Here is a 20,542-nt window from a genome sequence, read left to right as displayed (position 1 = left end):
GCACTAGAGTAAACATACATTAGTGACCGTAGAATTAAATTAAAATGGAAAATTCAGAAACTACCCGAGGACAGGAGAACAGGGCGTCGACAACAGCCCCATCTGAGGCAGAAGTGGGAGTAGCAGTGGAAGAAGTGGTAGAGGGGGTTTTATAGAGTGGAGTGACACCTGCTGGCCAATTTGATTAAAAACCATCCACACCATCACACCAACATTGTACATAAGCATTTGTTATTGAAATAAAGGTTTAATAAATCAAAATCAGAACAGGCGACGCAGTGTTTGTCTGTACAGGGAGAAGTAGATTCAGGTGAGACAACCTCAGTGTGCACTGGAAGCATTTTGTGTGTGTTCTGTATCATATTGTCTATGTGTTTGATTTTGAATGATTCACATGTTTTAAAAAATCAACTCAATAAGAGAAACTTGAGTATTTGCAACTCTTGATTTTCCATCCTTGTGTAGTTGTTTATCTCTCCACCGGTGTCCGACCGTCATTAGCTGTTAATCGCTTAGTGCACAGTTGCTCTAAGACGTTAAGCCACAGATTAGGAGAGCTCACTCTCACAGCAGAGATCGAGGAGCAGACATCATCATCATCATCATCTGCAGGTCTGCTCCTTCACAAGTGTCCTGCCTCCTCTGGTCCCATCTCCTCTGGTCTCATCTCCTCTGGTCTCATCTCCTCTGGTCTCATCTCCTCTGGTCTCAGCTCCTCTGGTCTCATCTCTGGTCTCAGCTCCTCTGGTCTCATCTCCTCTGGTCTCATCTTCTCTGGTCTCATCTCTGGTCTCATCTCTGATCTGATCTCCTCTGGTCTCATCTCCTCTGGTCTCATCTCTGGTCTCAGCTCCTCTGGTCTCATCTCTGGTCTCAGCTCCTCTGGTCTCATCTCCTCTGGTCTCATCTCTGATCTCATCTCCTCTGGTCTCATCTTCTCTGGTCTCATCTCTGATCTCATCTCCTCTGATCTCATCTTCTCTGGTCTCATCTCTGGTCTCATCTCTGATCTCATCTCCTCTGGTCTCATCACTGGTCTCATCTCCTTTGGTCTCATCTCTGGTCTCAGCCCCTCTGGTCTCAGCTCCTCTGGTCTCAGCTCCTCTGGTCTCAGCTCCTCTGGTCTCATCTCTGGTCTCAGCTCCTCTGGTCTCATCTCTGGTCTCAGCTCCTCTGGTCTCATCTCTGGTCTCAGCTCCTCTGGTCTCATCTCTGGTCTCAGCTCCTCTGGTCTCATCTCTGGTCCCAGCTCGTCTGGTCCCATCCTCTCCGTGGTCTTCTCTTATGTTCCCAGGAGCCTCAGTGGTCTGAGACACTGACAGCATGTCCACTGGAGAGAGAACGCCGTCAACCACATCTGTTGAATCAGGTGCAGCATCAGACAGGTGATTATCCAGAGATGCCAGAAGATTATTCAAACTGGTTTTCGAGGTTTGAGTTCTAAAATGTCTTGAGTTTAACCTTCAGTGTGACAACATTTAGAACTGCTATTCCAGACTTTGGGCCCTTGTTTTTTGAAGATTTTGTTAAATAGGGGTGGAAAGTAACTAATTAGGCCCGAGCGCCACAAGCTGGCGAGAGGCCTATTAGTCTCGTAAGGCCGTGCGAAGCACGGCTGCGAAAGTGCGCACGTAGTGCGCACGAAATCGAGCGCGAAGCGCTCGCCCACTTCCAAACACTCACTAACGCACTCCTCCACTCATGCACGCCCCGTGCATACTAATTAGTTGTAGGAAAATGGAACATTACCGTTGTAAACGGGCGAAGCCCGTGCAAAAGTTCGCACTAAACGAGCACTTTAAATTGGGATGACGACCGCGAAATCCCCATATAAAGCACTCATTTGCGCTAAGTAGTTCACGAATACGTTCCCCATCTCTTGCATGTTCCGTGCATATAAGCATGTAATGCAAAAATTGAACATTATTACTGTATAGAGGGCCAAAAACACAAAGTGGGCGGAGCCCACTCAAAATTAACGAAAGTACCCGTCAGTGACCAGGGACCCACACCATGAGGTAGGAAAGCGCGAGCGCTTTCCGAAAATGTATAGTTTATGATATTTGAAAAATGGGAAACATTGTTTTCGCATCGGAATATTTAGGCCCGAGCCCCAGCAGGGCGGAGGGCCTATTGCTCCCGCAACGCTGCCTTCGGCAGCGTTGCAACTGTCTGACCAAACATGCAGGCGCAGCCCGCATGTTTGGTACCCCGTCGCCCCTGGCAAGTACAGTGAACTAGCCCATGCCGAAGGCATGGATCATGCATACTTACTCCTGCTATGACAGAAATAGTCAACAATTAGTGAATGGGCGTAGCCCATTCACTAATTGTTGACAACAGCAGCGCGAAGCGCTGCATTCCTCCAAAAACCCTCCTGGCATCGTCCCGTACGCGAGAATCCATGCCGCAGGCATGGGCCATGCTTGTATCTGCTCAAATCAATGGAAGTCTATGGGGAGTGGGCGGGGCATCCCGACGGAATAGGGAGTGACGAGCGCATAAGCGCTCGTAATGATGATTCCACCCCATGGCGGCATGGGGAAGGCTTAGAGCTTTCAAACGATGTATAATTTGTTGTTATAGTGGAAACGGCTATATTGTTTTTGCTAAAAATATTATTATTATTATTATTATTTTTCTTGTTCTTCATCGCTTTGAACTCTAATTTGACCCCCTGAACATGCTCAAAAACTCACCAAACTTTGCCCAAAATTCAGAATCGGCGAAATTTTTTGTTTTTTCTGGGCCATTTTTTTTTTTTTTTCTAAAAAAATGGCGCGACAGCGCCACCGACAAAAGTCAAAATACATTGCGCCTATGGGAGACGCCCCGAGGTCAACTTTGTCGTAAAGCTACGAAATTCGGAACACGCATTCCTCTTGTGAGGACAAAAAACAAATATTATTGTGGCCACGCCCCCAGACTTACCCTATGGCCGCCATCTTCCTTTGAAAATGAAAACACGCTGTGTTAGCCATTTTGTTCACGTCAAACTTTGACGAACTCCTCCTGGGGCGTTTTGCCCACCAACTTTAAAATCGGCGTACGTCCTCTGGACAAGTGGGGCATCTAAAGTTATCCAATTTTTTGGTATACCTCTTACGGTCTGTGTGCGGCGCAGCCGCAAAGTTGGACAACTTATTTTGGGATATTGCAGATCTAAAAATTGTTCCCATTTGATCAAAACGAGTCCGATTAGGACCATATTTGAATCAGTTGTTAAACTTTATAGTTTGGACCAGTTTATGATGACAAAATTGAAATGGGCGCGATAGCGCCCCCTACAGAGTGACCTTTAAATTAACATTGAAGGTCAAAAATTAGTTTTACCAAATTTTTCTAAACTTTACCCAAAATTCTATTTTGGCGTCCCGATCAAAAAAGCCAATCAGACAAATGCCTTAATTTTTACGGCGTAGTCGTAGCGATGACATAAACCTCCCATGTTATCCCTATGGGAAAACCGCTAAATCTCTCGAATATCCACATTTTTCTGTTTCACACTTTAACGAACTCCTCCTAGTGCGTTTTGCCCACCGACCTCAAAATCGGTGTACGTCCTCTAGACAAGTGGGGCATCTAAAGTTATCAAAATTTTAAGGATAGCTTTTACTCTGTCTCTCCTCTCCTGTCATCTCCCTCTGTCTCTCCTCTCTCTCCTCTTGTCCCTCTGTCTCTCCTCTCCTGTCATCTCCCTCTGTCTCTCCTCTCTCTCCTCTTGTCCCTCTGTCTCTCCTCTTCTCCCTCTGTCTCTCCTCTCTCTCCTCTTGTCCCTCTGTCTCTCCTCTCCTCTTCTCCCTCTGTCTCTCCTCTCATCTCTCCTCTCTCTCCTCTTGTCCCTCTGTCTCTCCTCTCCTCTTCTCCCTCTGTCTCTCCTCTCATCTCTCCTCTCTCTCCTCTTGTCCCTCTGTCTCTCCTCTCTTCTTCTCCCTCTGTCTCTCCTCTTGTCCCTCTGTCTCTCCTCTCTTCTCCCTCTGTCTCTCCTCTCTCTCCTCTCATCTCCCTCTGTCTTTCCTCTCTCTCCTCTCATCTCCCTCTGTCTCTCCTCTTGTCCCTCTGTCTCTCCTCTCATCTCCCTCTGTCTCTGTCTCTCCACTCCTCTTCTCCCTCTGTCTCTCCTCTTGTCCCTCTGTCTCTCCTCTCATCTCCCTCTTTCTCTGTCTCTCCTCTTCTCCCTCTGTCTCTCCTCTCTCTCCTCTTGTCCCTCTGTCTCTCCTCTTGACCCTCTTGACCCTCTGTCTCTCCTCTCTCTCCTCTTGTCCCTCTGTCTCTCCTCTCATCTCCCTCTTTCTCTGTCTCTCATCTCCTCTTCTCCCTCTGTCTCTCCTCTCTCCTCTTGCACCCGCACATTTGACTGACACTTGTGTTGATTTGCACTGGATTTGCCATGTCAATTGTGTCGCCGTCTGTCAAGTTCTTTTTTAATTCAACACAATAAGGGCGCCATCTTTATCAAGTCGAAAGCGCAGAGTCGGAAGGCCGGCGGCCCGCGAGGGCCGTTGGATGCCGCTTGCGGCTTTAATTAGGCCCGAGCGCCACAAGCTGGCGAGAGGCCTATTAATCTCGTAAGGCCGTGCGAAGCACGGCTGCGAAAGTGCGCACGTAGTGCGCACGAAATCGAGCGCGAAGCGCTCGCCCACTTCCAAACACTCACTAACGCACTCCTTCACTCATGCACGCCCCGTGCATACTAATTAGTAGTAGAAAAATGGAACATTACCGTTGTAAACGGGCGAAGCCCGTGCAAAAGTGCGCACTAAACGAGCACCTTACATTGGGATGACGACCGCGAAGCGGTCGTCATCCCCATATAAAGCACTCATTTGCGCTAAGTACCTCACGAATACGTTCCCCATCTCTTGCATGTTCCGTGCATATAAGCATGTAATGCAAAAATTGAACATTATTACTGTATAGAGGGCCAAAAACACAAAGTGGGCGGAGCCCACTCAAAATTAACGAAAGTACCCGTCAGTGACCAGGGACCCACACCATGAGGTAGGAAAGCGCGAGCGTTTTCCGAAAATGTATAGTTTATGATATTTGAAAAATGGGAAACATTGTTTTCGCATCGGAATATTTAGGCCCGAGCCCCAGCAGGGCGGAGGGCCTATTGCTCCCGCAACGCTGCCGAAGGCAGCGTTGCAACTGTCTTACCAAACATGCGGGCGCAGCCCGCATGTTTGGTGCCCCGTCGCCCCTGGCAAGTACAGTGAACTAGCCCATGCCGAAGGCATGGATCATGCATACTTACTCCTGCTATGACAGAAATAGTCAACAATTAGTGAATGGGCGTAGCCCATTCACTAATTGTTGACAACAGCAGCGCGAAGCGCTGCATTCCTCCAAAAACCCTCCTGGCATCGTCCCGTACGCGAGAATCCATGCCGCAGGCATGGGCCATGCTTGTATCTGCTCAAATCAATGGAAGTCTATGGGGAGTGGGCGGGGCATCTCGACGGAATAGGGACTGACGAGCGCGTAAGCGCTCGTAATGATGATTCCACCCCATGGCGGCATCGGGAAGGCTTAGAGCTTTCAAACGATGTATAATTTGTTGTTATAGTGAAAACGGCTATATTGTTTTTGCTAAAAATATTATTATTATTATTATTATTATTATTTTTCTTGTTCTTCTTCAGCGCTTTGATCTCTAATTTGACCCCCTGAACATGCTCAAAAACTCACCAAACTTTGCCCAAAATTCAGAATCGGCGAAAAATTTGATTTTTTCTGGGCCATTTTTTTTTTCGTTAAAAAATGGCGCGACAGCGCCACCGACAAAAGTCAAAATACATTGCGCCTATGGGAGACGCCCCGAGGTCAACTTTGGCGTAAAGCTACGAAATTCGGGACACGCATTCCTCTCGTGAGGATAAACAAAAAAAATCATTGTGGCCACGCCCCCAAACTTACCCTATGGCCGCCATCTTCCTTTGAAAATGAAAACAAGCTGAGTTAGCCATTTTGTTTACGTCAAACTTTGACGAACTCCTCCTAGGGCGTTTTGCCCACCGACTTCAAAATCGGCGTACGTCCTCTGGACAAGTGGGGCATCTAAAGTTATTCAATTTTTTGAGATACCTTTTACGGTCTGTGTGCGGCGCAGCCGCAAAGTTGGACAACTTATTTTGGAATATTGCAGGTCTAAAAATTGCTCCCATTTGATCAAAACCAGTCCGATTAGGACCAAATTTGAATCAGTTGTTAAACTTTCTAGTTTGGACCAGTTTAGGCTGACAAAATTGAAATGGCAGTGATAGCGCCCCCTACAGAGTGACCTTTAAATTAACATTGAAGGTCAAAAATTAGTTTTACCAAAATTGTCTAAACTTTACCCAAAATTCTATTTTGCCGTCCCGATCACAAAAGCCAATCACAAAAATGCCTAAATTTTTACGCCGTAGTCGTAGCGATGACAGAAACCTCCCATGTTATCCCTATGGGAAAACCGCAAAATCTCTCAAATTACCACATTTTTATGTTTTACACTTTAACGAACTCCTCCTAGTGCGTTTTGCCCACCAACCTCAAAATCGGTGTACGTCCTCTAGACAAGTGGGGCATCTAAAGTTATCCAAATTTTAAGGATAACATTTACGGTCTCTGTGCGACGGAGCCGTAAACGTTTCCCAGAATTCTGACTATTTGGCCTTCAGAGTGGCCTATAAACAATATAGTTTTTCCAAATGACATGATATTTTGAACAAAATTCTAATTTGCCATCCTGATCATAAAAGTATGAGAGCCAAAGTCATATTTTGTACGGCGTAACCGTAGCGATGACAGAAACATCCCATGTTATCCTTATGGAAAAATCGCAGAATCGCTCAAATCACCACATTTTTACGCTTCACACTTTAATGAACTCCTCCTAGGGCGATTGTCCGATCAAGTTCATATTTGGAGAATATCATCTACACAAGTGGGGCATCAAAACGTATCCATATTTTGATTCTAAGTGCTACAGTCTCTGTGTGGCGGACCCGCAAATATATGTCAGAAATGGGAAAACCGCGATATCTCTAAAATGACCACATTTTTATGCTTCACACTTTAATGAACTCCTCCCAGGGCGATTGTCCGATCAAACTCATGTTTGGGGAAAATCATCTACACAAACGGGGCATCAAACGTTATCCATATTTTGATTTTAAGTGCTACGGTCTCTGTGCCGTGGAGCTGCAAATATACTGTCACAAATGGGAAAACGCCAAATCTTTGAAATGTTCAAATTTACGCTTCACACTTTAACAAACTCCTCCGTGGGCAATAGCTCAATCAAGCTTTACTTTGGGAAATATCATCTACACAAGCGGGGCATCAAAAGTTATCCATATTTATATTCTAAGTGCTACGGTCTCTGTGCGACGGCGCAGCAAATTTGACTGACACTTGTGTTCATTTGCACTGGATTGGCCATGTCCAATGTGTCGCCGTCTGTCAAGTTATTTTTTAATTCAAGACACAATAAGGGCGCCATCTTTATCAAGTCGAAAGCGCAGAGTCGAAAGCGCAGAGTCGGAAGGCCGGCGGCCCGCGAGGGCCGTTGGATGCCGCTTGCGGCTTTAATCTTCTTCTTCTTCTTCTTATTCTCGGGACCAACCCCCCTATTTTTCACCCAGTGAATATTGACGAAAAGTCACAAAAATTTGCACACCTCTAAAAATCGTGCCTCTCTACATTATGGCTATTTCCCTTTTCTAAAATAAAAAAAATTGGCGCGTCAGCGCCCCCAAATGTACCAAAAATGCATTGAGAGATGGGAAATGACCCAAAAAAAATCTGATTGTAGAATCATGAAATTTGGCGCAGAGGTAGATGGTGACAAGAGAAGTAAAAAATATTATTACGGCAACGCCGTCCGCCCAACCAAAAGTCGGCCATATTGCTTCAAAAATGGCTAAACATGACTTCGGAGTTTTTCCAAACGTCGTACTTTTACAAACTCCTCCCAGGGCGTTGGCCCTAAAAAGCTGAAATTTGGTGAAAATGCTACTGAGGAGTGGGACATCAAAAGTTATCCAAATTACATTGATACCTGTCACGGTCTCTGTGCGGCGAAGCCGCAAACTGTAGCAAGAATTTCAGAAATCTCCCAAATTTTACATTTCTGCCGTTTGCGCAGATAAAGTCCGAATTGCGTCAAATTAGAATCAGTTGTTAAACTCTTTGCCCTAAACCTACTTGAAGTGAAATAAATTAATTTGGCGCCACAGCGCCCCCTACAGATTTTATATGGAGGTTAAATGTTTAGTTTTGCGAAATTATATGAAATTTGACACACAACTCAATTTTAGCATCCCCATCAAAAAAGTCAATGAGACCCATGTCATAATTGTTATGGCGTTGCCGTAACGATGACCGAAACCTTCCATGTTATTCCAATGGGGAAATCGCCAGAACATGTTTACACTTTAGACTTTCACAAACTCCTCTTAGGGCGTCAGCCCTATTAACCTGAAATTTGGTGAGACTCATCTTCAGGGGTGGACCATCAAAAGTTATCCACATTTTTATTCAAAGAGTCACGGTGTCTGTGCGGCAAAGCCGCACATTTTGCCAAGAATTCAAAATAAAATTGCTTTTTGATGGTAAAACAAAGGGGAGAAGATGTGACAGCGTCACAGATTCAGCAGTAGGCGTAATAAAAGGACAATTGGGGCGCGTTAGCGCCCCCTCCTCTTGCGGCGTGACGGCGGCGTAGCGAGGGCCGATCATTGCCGCTTGCGGCTATATTTACAAATACTCTCATTACTGTAATTGAGTTAGTTTTAGATTTTTAAACCTGTACTTATACTCTAAAAATCATGTGATTACTGAGTCCACATCATCCCAATGGACGGGTGTCTTTGCTCCTTTCTAATCGGACAAACTGGCATAACATCACTGCATCGCCTGCTCTGATGATTGTGCAGATTGTGGTTTAAAACAATTTTATTCGGTTTAAACAATTACAATATTGATCCAAAATGCTACCTTTTATTTATTACGCAACTTTTTTCTTGTAAATGTGATGTGTCAAATAGTTTGTAAGAGCTTGGATGTTTTAGACAGATTTAAATATCTACCTCCTACTTTCACGGTTTGAAAGCACACAACAACTTTGGCTGATATACTTGGAAGTACATTATTAGCCAAGTACACATTTGCAGTACTCTTTGCAGGGTCCTGATAAAATCCATTTCCTTTCAAATCAGTGTTAAAAGTTTACTAAAATCATGTTTGGATTTTTTGCCGAATAACAAAAATGTCATGTTCACAATGTACTTATATCCGAACACAATTGATGAATGATTCCCTGTTCAGCTCAGCAGATTCAGCCTTAAGGAATGAATGAAAAATGAATGAATTAATGAATGTTTATGATGTTATACATAGAGATGTATAACATCATAAACATTCATTAATTCTTTCATTTTGTGTAGCATTTCATCAAAACTACGCTCAGATTCCAATAATCAACCTTTTTCACATACAAATGCATAATTTATTATGTCTTGTGGGCGCACTTTATTGAGCTTTTGCTAATGCCAAGGGCTCTTTTAGTCAACATGGAGTGTCTTTAGTCAGCTTTAGCCTTAAAATGACACCTATTTAGGACGTTTGCACCCTGAACTGATGCTTGCTTCACGGAGGCTTGTATGTTTGTTTCAGTGGCGCTGGGACGCCCATAGACTCTCCCGCTGGCTCGGTCTCAGAGACGCCCAAGAAGAGAAAGAAGAAGTCCAAGAAGACCACGGAGAGCATGAACAAAGTGTACACGTCTGTGCTCAACAGTGTGTTTGGAGCGGTGAGTCTCAGAGCTGAACATGATCTGTGACCTGTGAGCACTACTGTCCCCACAGGAACTGACTCAGAGCTGAACATGATCTGTGACCTGTGAGCACTACTGTCCCCACAGGAACTGACTCAGAGCTGAAGATGACCTGTGACCTGTGAGCACTACTGTCCCCACAGGAACTGACTCAGAGCTGAAGATGACCTGTGACCTGTGAGCACTACTGTCCCCACAGGAACTGACTCAGAGCTGAAGATGACCTGTGACCTGTGAGCACTACTGTCCCCACAGGAACTGACTCAGAGCTGAAGATGACCTGTGACCTGTGAGCACTACTGTCCCCACAGGAACTGACTCAGAGCTGAAGATGACCTGTGACCTGTGAGCACTACTGTCCCCACAGGAACTGACTCAGAGCTGAAGATGACCTGTGACCTGTGAGCACTACTGTCCCCACAGGAACTGACTCAGAGCTGAAGATGACCTGTGACCTGTGAGCACTACTGTCCCCACAGGAACTGACTCAGAGCTGAAGATGACCTGTGACCTGTGAGCACTACTGTCCCCACAGGAACTGACTCAGAGCTGAAGATGACCTGTGACCTGTGAGCACTACTGTCCCCACAGGAACTGACTCTTGACCATATTCATTGTGTATTATAAGATTTAGGGATTATATTGAAGGTGCAATGTTCTGGTGGAGGTTAAGCCACCTGCTTGACTCCATGGAGATGTGTCACTGTTCTGAAGTATTAAATCTATAAAAAAACGGCATAACTTTGCCTGTTAGAGCTTTCAGAGATAAAGAAATAATCAAATTACTTAAGTAAAAGATACAGGAGAAAAACATCACATAGAAAAAAACTGTTAAAGGTAACAGTTTTTTGCTAAAAATATCAGAGTGATGCCACAAGTTTTGGAACTTAAAAAAAACTCTATATCTCTAGTACCAAAAGTAGGGACTTGACTATTCCTCATATAGTTTCTATTCTGAATGTGGACTATTGTATATACATATCAATTATGTCCAATAATGTGGGTGAATATTCCTAAATTCAATTCACAATGATCAGATTTAAGATTTAGAATAGATGACAAATGCAGGAAAACTTAAGACAAACCTTAGATATAATTAATCATGTACAAAAGCAACAGAACAAAGCTGTAATATTTAGTTTGGACATTGAGAAAGCCTTTGATTCTGTTAGCTGGCCATATGACTTAAAGTTCTAAACAAAGGTCACCTGAAAGACCCACTGACTCTGGGAAGTGGAAAGAGGGGTGAGATAGGGACGTCTCCTGTTTGCCTTGTACTTGCCCAATATATTAGACAATCAAACAAAATTCACGATGTTACAGCTGATGGGATGAAACATAAAATTGCCTGCTACACAGATGATGTTCTGTTGTATTTGACCAATCTAGAAATGTGCATACCCAATATGATGCATTTTCTTTAAAAAATTGGAGGGCGACAGTGAAAAACGGATTAAACAATGTTCATAGGGACTTGGAAATGTCCCAGGGTCCCCTGTCCTTAGACCCTCCTTCTCGACCAGGAAAAACTACAAAACCTTCTTGGGAAAAAGAAACCTGTGAAGGAGAGATCTGACTCCCTCAGATGGACAGACGGATGCGAGAGAGACAGTGGAGCTGGAGCCACTCAGGAGCCACCCAGTTCTTCAGAAGGAGAACCAGTTCTTCCAGGCCGATGAAGAACGAAGTAAAGACTGCTTTTCCAGGGACTTGAGGAGCATGTGGGTCCACAGGTCATCCATGTGCCTGTCCCACTCCCCCCGAGCAGTGGAGTGGAGTGGGAAAAGAAGAAGAAAATGCAATGACCAGATATGAAATATTGTTTGATAGAATAAGGATAGTTAACCCTGGAGAGACTCAGACACAGGAAAAGATCGTTTAGCAAGCTTTATTACGAAGGTTATTGGTGCTCAGATCCCGGCAGAAGACGTAGCAATCATGGGCACTCCATAATCTAATTGAATTAGATGTCTCCCCCGGGCCTGGAGCCTGGTGGTGGTAGATATATAGAGGAGGTAGAGAGGATGATTAGGCTGAGAAGGATGCAGAGGAGGAGGAGGGGAGATGGTGGGTCGTAGTACGGTCTGAAGACCGACTGTGCGCTGATTGGGAGCAGAGGAGGTGCAGCGTGCCGCGGGGAGGAGTGACTTGGGTGCGTTGATTGCGGATGGGGAGCAGGTGCGATGGGCGATGAAGCGGGAGTCCCCTGTCCTTAGACCCTCCCTTCTTGGCCAGGAAAAACTACAAAAGCTCCTTGGGAAAAAGTAGAAACCTGGAGGAGTTCCACGGTGAAGGAGGGATCTGACTCTCACAGACGGACAGGTGGACGCCCGCTTGAGTGCGTTGATGGAGCTGGGGAGAGGTGTCCTGCCATGGTGGTCGACGCAGGTGGAGTTAGGTCTTCCAGGTGAACTTACGCAGGCTTCATTTCTCAAGCTGCCATATCTCCCCCAGCATAGTTGCTCCTAAATGGCCTGACCATAAGTGATTTCAAAGAGGAACGTTTTAAGCCTGGTCTTAAGTGAAGAGACTGTGTCGGCCTCTTTAACATGGACAGGAGCTGATTCTATAACACAGGAGCTTGGGAGCTAAACGCTCTACCTCCTACTGTGCTTTTAGAGACTCTTGGGACCACCAGAAGGTCAGCATTTTGAGAGCGAAGAGCTCTATTTGGATGATATGGTTCTATAGCATCTTTGAGGTAGGATGGGGCCATGTCATTTATGGCTTTGTAAGTCAGTTAATTTTGATTCTGAACTCGACAGGAGCCAGTGAAGAGATTCAAGCACCGACGTAATGTGTTCTCTTCACTTCTTTTAGTTCCTGTTAGTATTATCTCATTCTGGTCTTTGACCTTTAGAAAGACCATTCAAATGGCCAATCAACTTTCTTAAATATTTATAGGTGGTCCGCCATAAAAATGTATCAACCATTTTGGTGAAAAATGATACTCCTCTTTTTACTACTATAAAAAAAAACTTTAAACATGTACTTGTTTATGTAATCCCATACTAAGTCTAAGTCAAAGAATTGAATCTATAAAAGTGAATGTTTTGCCCAGATTTCTCCATTTATTCCAGACTCTTCCGATTTCTATCCCCAATCAGCTGTTTGATGTGTGGAATAAAACAACCTTAAAAGTTGTGTGGCAAGACAGGAAACCTCAAATCCGATTTAAACTGCTTCACTTATCAAAAGAAAAAGGAGGTATTTATTTCTGCTCAGATCAGAGTGTTGCTGTACTTGTTGTGAAGGATGTGAAAATATTGAGAGTGATGTTGTTGAGTCATTTGGAGGATGTGGAGGAACCTGGGGTAAAATCTCCCCTCATGACCTGGAAAGAACGAATCAAAACATATAACCGAAACAAATGATGATCAAAGTTAACAACTCCTAACAGCACAGATTTGAGATTTAAAGTCTGGATAACAAAAGGTATAAACATTTTTTCACCAGATTGTAAACAATAATCACATGAAAAGCTCTGATGAATTGAAAGAATCCTTGGGTATTTACAATAAGGTTATTATAACCAAGAAATTAAACTAAGAAATAATCATCATAACCATATGACTTTTAATTTTCAATTTTCATTAAGGCATACAAATTATAACTTTCAAGAGGATTAATATCTAAATTATATAATATAATTAATAATCTGGACAATTTTTCCAAAATAAGTGTGAAAAAGACGGTAACTTTCTTCTGACATATGAAGAATGGGGATGTACATCTCAATGGAAAACCACAAAATATGTTTTTTTTTCAACTGCTCACATGTTCCAACTGCTGGGAAAATGTGGTTGCCAGGGCCCAGGAGGCTCACCATCACTATATTTTTTGGGACTGTCCTGTTCCTCAAAAATGTTGGACTGACATTAATACAGTGCAATTTGACACCACCGCCCCACTTCATTTCAGAACTATGTATTTGGGCCTCAAATCTCCAACCATGAACACAATTAATCCATACATCTGGAGGATACTCCAGATGTCCAGCAGGAAAAAATAGGATGACTCAAATTGCACTGACAATCAACAAAAGGATAACTGATATAGGAAAGACGCCAGCGTCTTTGGGTCACTGAAAAGCGCTATATAAATAAAAGTTATTATTATTATTATCCAGAGACTCTGGACTAGATGGGACTCATTTGCTTTGCAGTATTTTTTGTGTTTACATCTATAGATAGCCATCAATTGCTAATGTAAAAGCATAACTTGACATATTAATCTTATGGCTTAAAGTCCTTTAACCGACAACAATCACGTCATTGGAGTTGAATAATGTCATGTTCTTTAGAGGTTGAGTTCACATCACATTTAGAAACTAAGGTAGAATTCCCTGTTTAACTTTCAGATGGCAGATTTGATGACCTGGTTTATGGTTCATATCTCTGTAATTACTGGGCCTATCCACATTAAACAGAAACTGGCACAAAGTTCAACATCTTCTCTGTCAGCACAAATAAGCAACATAGGTTTGTGGATTTCTATTTTGGATATTTCTTTCAAAAACAGGACATGTACCGGACATGTAGTCGGTTTCATAAGCGCTGCCTCCATCTGATATTAGGACATCATTCAATTCTAGAACCATAAACCAGGTCAACATCTGCTCTCTGACAGTCCAGCAGTGATTTCTACCTGACAAATATGACCTGACTCAATGTAGGTTAAACTATAGGGATTCTAGAATGTACTGAGGTCATGTGAACGCGACTTAATTTCTCACTCTAATTTTCTTTCTTTTACTTTTCACGCACAAAGCAAATGTTTTTTACTTGACAAAAAAATAACGTTTTATTGCCCTAATATTCAATATCCTAATATTCACCTCCAAAGTCTAAATTTGCACAAGGTCATTTACGGTACATGAATGACCCATCATTCATGTACCGTAAATGACCTTGTGCAAATTTAGACTTTGGAGGTGAGTTGTTGGGGTCAAGAGAGCAGCACTAATCTAACAAGCCTCTTACTGCCACTCTGCATTACACTTATCCAGGGGAACAAGGACATTAGACTTCAGCTTTACCACTTTGATGTGTGTGTGTGTGTGTATATATATATATATATATATATATATATATAATATATATATGTATATATAATATAAAATGAGGGAATTTTTTTGTGCTTTTACAGGAGAGGGAACTGGCCCAGGCTGAGCTGGACGGTGAGCTGGTCCTGGTTTAGATCCTGTGCACAGTCCTTACCGTTAACCCTTTGTTCTCTGCCCCAGAGCTGCAGGAGGCCTTTAAAGAGTTTGACTATGACCAGGATGGATACCTGAATTACAAGGATGTGGCTGAGTGCATGAGGACGATGGGCTACATGCCCACAGAGATGGAGCTGCTGGAGATCGTGCAGCAGATCAAGATGAGAAGTCAGTGCCACATGTCATGTGCACTTCTTTCCTCTTCCTCTCTCCTCTTCTCTACCTCTCTCCTCTTCTCTTCCTCTTTCTCTCTCCTCTTCTCTTCTTCTCTGCTCTCATCTTTTCTCTTCTTTGCAAGTGTTTACTGTATTTATGTGGACCAGGTTATTTTATTTATTGACATATCTGACCTGTTTGAAAGTGAAATTAGCACTGATCAACAAGGAAAGGAAATGTAGGTTCAAATGTATCTTATAGATGTATAGTTTTTCTTAATCTTGTCTGCGTTTGGCCTTAAAATCCAACATGGATGAATTGGATGTTGCTAATATGTGTGTGCAGTGGGAGGTCTGATGGACTTTGAGGACTTTGTGGAGCTGATGGGACCCAGGATGATGGGAGAAACGGCCAACATGCTGGGCCTGAAGGAGCTGCAGTCGGCTTTTGTACAGGTGACACTGACGCACACTCTCGCTGAGACTACGTCACGGGGTGGGCGGGGGAGTTAGATGGCTCTTCATGAGGGTGGGGGCGAGTCTCAAACTAAGCCGTCTGCATTTCCGGATTTGTGAGCGAGTCCAAGATATGGGTGATTTTTTATAACTATTATGTTATGGGTGTTGCACAACACTTATTATGATCAAATATACCTTTAGGGTAGACTACGAAACAGGAAAAAACAGCATGATATGAGATCTTTAAACGTCCAAACGAGTCACGTCAAATGCTCAAATGTAGGATTTGCGCCGCTTCGGAAGCTCTGGATGTGCCACAAAAACAACTTGGACGTGCGTCCACATAGACTGTACTGCCGCAGTGAGAACGCACCATCTTTTACGAAGCAGTTTTTGGTCAATATTGTGGTTGTGGTATGTCTCCTTTAAACTCCATCATAATCAGTGGTTACAATAACTCTTAGTTGAGTAGTACTTGTAAGGCTAACGATATCAAATGTCCCTCTGTGAGCTCTCTACATCTCGTTGCTGAGCTCGTCGATAAACTCAGCCATGATGTCGTGCACCCACACGTCCCTCTCCTCCTGCGATGTGTCCACCAGGAACACGCTGAGTCTGCGCTCCCAGGACTCCGGGGCCTCATGCAGGACCTCTAGCTGAGCCACCAGAGCCTTCTTTTCTACGTGGTTCCTGAACACGATGGAGGCCTCCTCAGACCACTGCCGCTGCTTCAGCCCTGGCAGGAGGGACATGAGGAGAGCGTTACTACAGCAGGCACAAACAGCTGTAAAGCAGTAAAAGTACAGAAACAGCCTCAGAGTATGGGCGTCTCAATACATAATCCCTTTTCATTTGTACCACCATGTTAGTGAAAAGGAAGAAGCAAACTGTCAGTGCACCCAATGTGGGTTTGAGAATGAACAATCTCACTAAATTAAATCAGCCTGATGTATATTTCTGGGACATTTATGTTTGCACAGGCCCAAATCTACAAAGTCAGTCTCTCGCTGAGACTACGTCACGGGGTGGGCGGGTGAGGCGGTTTGTGAGCAGGTGATATTTCATAACTATTATGTTATGGGTGTTGCACAACACTTATTATTATCAAATATGCCCTTAGAGTAGACTACGAAACAGGAAAAAAGCATGATATGGAACCTTTAATTCTACAAACAGGATCCTGGCAGAGGTTCCTGGGGAGTCCAGATGCTGTAGGATGGAGTAGAGTGCCAGGTTGATGCCAAGCAGGAGGTGAAGGACCTGAGGTGGGCAAGACCAGGCGCTCAAATGACTTTTTTGCATTAAGTCCAGTGATCCGGGCCTTCTTGGGGACAGACATGATCTAGGACAACTTGAAGCAGGCTGGGACACGGCATGACTCCAGGGAGGTGTTAAAAATGTCTGTGAAGACGGGAGTCAATTCTTCTGCAGAGTTTCTCAGGGTGGAGGGGTAGACACCATCTGGTGCAGCAGCTTTTCTGGAGTTAGATTTCCCAAAGAGTCTGTTCACATCCTGTCTCTGACGAGGTGGTCTCAAACCTTGAGTAAAAACTTAGTTCTTCAGCCAGTTTGTGGTCGTCTGAAGCATGGGGGACTCTAGGCCTGTAGTTGGTGACAAGCTGGAGCCCTCTCCACACAGATGCGGGGTTGTTGTCAGAGAACTGCTGCTTTAGACGTGTATTGTACTTTGATCTAACTCTCTCCCTGCTAAATCCATACTTTGCATCTTTGTAGCGCTCTCTGTCACTAGTCCTGTGCGCTGCCTCCTTCTGCCGCATCAACTGCCTCAGTTTTGAAGTGAAACAGGGTTTGTCATCATTGAAGGTGACTTTGGTGTGTGTTGGTATAATGCTGTCCTCACAGAATAGAATGTATGACATCACAGTGTCCGTGGACTCATCCAAACTATCTGTTGCAGCTCTGAAAACCTCCCAGTCTGTAATGTCCAAACATGCACATAGCTCCTCCTCTGCCTCATTGGTCCACTTCTTAGAAGTCCTCAATACAGGTTTGGAGAGCTTCAGCCTCTGTTTGTATGTGGGGATCAGGTGAACCATGACGTGATCTGAAAAGCCCATGGCAGTGCTGGACAGTTGTGTAACAGTGATCCAGCGAGTTCTGCTCTTTGGTCAGAACTTTAATAAACTGTCTGTATTTTGGTAGTTCTTGGTTGAGATTTCCATTGTTATTGATGATATTGATGGAGTGGATTTAATTAAATAATTTGTGGCAGGGTGGGCTTTAATTGACTAACCAGCAGGTGGTGCCAAAGCCAAAACTTATTAAAGCCAGAGGTTGCTTGTTGTACTTCCTACACACTCCACCTGCTGTGTTTGCTTGTGATGCCCCTGCTCTCCATATGCCAGGTAGTATCATTATGGGTTTTATTTCAAAATGTTCCAATTTTTCAGTATTAAAAGGATTTCCTTCAGGTCTGCTCCGTGGCTGAGAGCTTTGTCCTTGGACTCCCTTAGCGCTCTACTGTGCACAATGGCCATGTGGTGGCAAACAGCCCTGCTAGGCACTTTAGAAGATGACTGTGGGGAATGTCATCGCTGCACCTTGGGCCTACTGACCTGAGCTTGAGGGATATTCTTCTTTGGATGCTAACAGCTTTTATTCTTCTAGTTCTTCCTCTGGAGCAGTAACCTGAACTGTAGTCTTGTCTTGCTTGTTTCTGTTCTTCTGAATACATGCGTTCATCCGGGAACTTGTGCAGTGGCAACCGAGTCAGCCATTTTGAAAGGGGCACAACAGCACGTCTACTACATACGAAATCCAGGAATTATGAGGCCAAAATGCCAGAAACCTGCTTAATCTGTTAGGTCATTGCTCTGTTGACTGACCAAGAAATTAGAGCTTTGTCGTGTACTTTAGTTTGCCGATATCATCTAAAGAATCAAAGTATTCGTAGCTCATTATGCCGTAGAAAAGGATGCAGTCTTGTTGGTTTTTATATATCGCATGCCCCCTTTAAAATGGCCGCTATGGGGAAGTCCCGGCTGTATGAGGGACTGGGGAAATGGTTTTGTAAATGTAATGTCTTTAACTGCACTTGTCTTTTGATGAAGCAAAGCAGCTAAACTGAAATAACCAATTTAATCAATTTAATGGAAACATCTCCTGTCTCTTCAATGTGAAACGAACTTGTGCCTTCTGTCCAATCTCCCCACATCAAAGGGTGAAGTTGTTGGTCATTTCAATTGAGTTATAATTTAAAGGGGAATCTTGATAAGTCAACCATCCGCTTGGCTACAAAGTGAAAAAATGTAGAAGCAGATTAGAGAATTTTGTTGTTTCCAAGTGATGGGCTGTATTTCCCCCCGATCTCAGTGCAATGGGAGCCTTGGCCATGGGGCCCCTGTTCGCTTCACCATGTTAATGTGAGGCTGGACTTGGAGGTAGTAAAAGTGCATAATATATGGTGATTGATTATATGGTGACTGTTGGACTGTATTCATGTATCTTTTGTGTTATTTATGCCCATGAAGGTTGGCTTATTATGATGCTCTCGTCCACATGGAGATAGTGAAGTAAATATATAGTATATGGCTAATGTATGACATGTGATCATAGGATAAGTATGTGAGATCATGAATGTATGTCATAGGTCAAATAAGTTCACATGATTGACAATGTGGTAATAAATGTGACGTGAGCTTGTGAGATCAATGTATGATAATGTGATTGTAATTATTGTTAGTGCAGATGTGGGTGACTAAAGTTGTGGATGTTATAATGATTGTTAATTGATATTAAAGTAGATATTGACACGCAGTGATTGATTCTATGCTGCACTTTTTTTCTTCCACATGTCAACAAAATTAAGCAAGCCATTTGAATCTTGATCAGTCATTTTTTCAGATTTTTATGCCCAAAATATGGGACAATTGGTCATTTAGTTAATTATTTATTTTATTTTTTCTTACTTTAATGTAAGTAAGCCACAGAACAAGTTTCAAATTGATATCTCTAAATGAAAGAATATTTTCCTGTTGAAACTGATAATAAAAATGGCCAGGAGTAAGACGTTCTTTTTTTCTTGGAGTGTATGTGATTATATTAAAATAGTTGAAATTATAATATTGAGTGTCACTGTAACAAAAAAGTTGGGTAAAAATGGCAACTGTGCCATCTATCAAACAAGGATTTCAAGAGATTTCTGAGTACTTTTGGATCTTGTGAAGTATTCCTGTAATGTTCATAATGTCCCAAACCACAGCACAACATCTACACTGAAACAGGGGACCATAACCAGACTAAAAGATGAATCTTATCTGTTTTGTCCCAGTTTGACATGGACGGAGATGGAAACATAAACCAGGATGAGATGAAGGAGGCGGTGAAGGGGCTGCTGGGAGAGAAGCTGAAGAAGGGCGAGCTGGAGGAGATCCTCAAGGAGCTGGACGTCAACGCCGATGGCAGCATCGACTTTGAAGGTCAGGCCACAAGAGAATCCTTTACACGTCTGTGTCCATGTGATTAAAAGCATCATGTGATTAAAAGCATGTGCTGACTGTGTTTGTGTCGGCAGAGTTTGTCATGATGCTCTCGATTCACTAACGCCTGGACAGAGCCGCGGAGCAGAAGAGGAAACGTGACCAGATTAGATCCTTCACTGCATAAATACCACTTTTGGAGCAGAAGAGCCACAGAAACAGCATCAAGTCGTTTGCTCAAGTTGGATTGTAAGATTGTAAGATATTTCTATCAAGTGAATATTAGTCTTGGGAGAACGACTTTAAGCAACTTCTGAAATAGTTTTTGCCCATTGGCGGATGAGAGTTCAGAAAAGACAAAACAAACAAATCGCTCATGAGGTTTTTGTCTAAATAATCAATATTGAAGGTGGCTGGGAGATAACATTTACAGGAAAAACAGAAGCTA

General features: G+C 43.5%; 1 protein-coding gene across 2 annotated transcripts; it reads left to right on the top strand.

The window, feature by feature from the left end:
* Positions 1-573: 573 nt before the first annotated feature.
* LOC140371623 (calcium-binding protein 2) lies at positions 574-20,256 on the top strand. Of its 2 annotated transcripts, XM_072458794.1 has the most exons (8): positions 574-612; positions 1,298-1,385; positions 9,661-9,796; positions 14,969-14,999; positions 15,066-15,209; positions 15,543-15,652; positions 19,947-20,094; positions 20,190-20,256. In XM_072458794.1, exons 2-8 carry the CDS (start codon positions 1,324-1,326, stop codon positions 20,216-20,218), a joined length of 660 nt encoding a protein of 219 aa, XP_072314895.1. In that variant the 5' UTR covers positions 574-612; positions 1,298-1,323; the 3' UTR covers positions 20,219-20,256. The 2 variants fall into 2 exon arrangements, with proteins under 2 accessions (XP_072314895.1, XP_072314894.1); XM_072458793.1 differs by lacking the exon at positions 574-612 and having other exon boundaries at positions 1,272-1,385.
* Positions 20,257-20,542: the final 286 nt, after the last annotated feature.

Source organism: Eucyclogobius newberryi, unplaced genomic scaffold (genome assembly GCF_026437365.1).
Source record: "Eucyclogobius newberryi isolate DKJ021-1_F unplaced genomic scaffold, fEucNew1.0.hap1 SCAF_22, whole genome shotgun sequence".
In the NCBI taxonomy this organism is placed as follows: Eukaryota; Metazoa; Chordata; class Actinopteri; order Gobiiformes; family Gobiidae; genus Eucyclogobius; species Eucyclogobius newberryi.
The sequence above is the reverse complement of the archived record's forward strand: the minus strand, read 5'-3'. Positions and strand labels throughout refer to the sequence as shown.

Coding starts and splice junctions, on each gene's coding strand:
- LOC140371623 (XM_072458794.1), top strand. CDS start 1,324: ATGTCCACTGGAGAGAGAACGCCGTCAACCACATCTGTTGAATCAGGT. Junction 15,653..19,946: donor TGCAGTCGGCTTTTGTACAG/GTGACACTGACG, acceptor GTTTTGTCCCAG/TTTGACATGGACGGAGATGG. Junction 20,095..20,189: donor TGGCAGCATCGACTTTGAAG/GTCAGGCCACAA, acceptor TTGTGTCGGCAG/AGTTTGTCATGATGCTCTCG.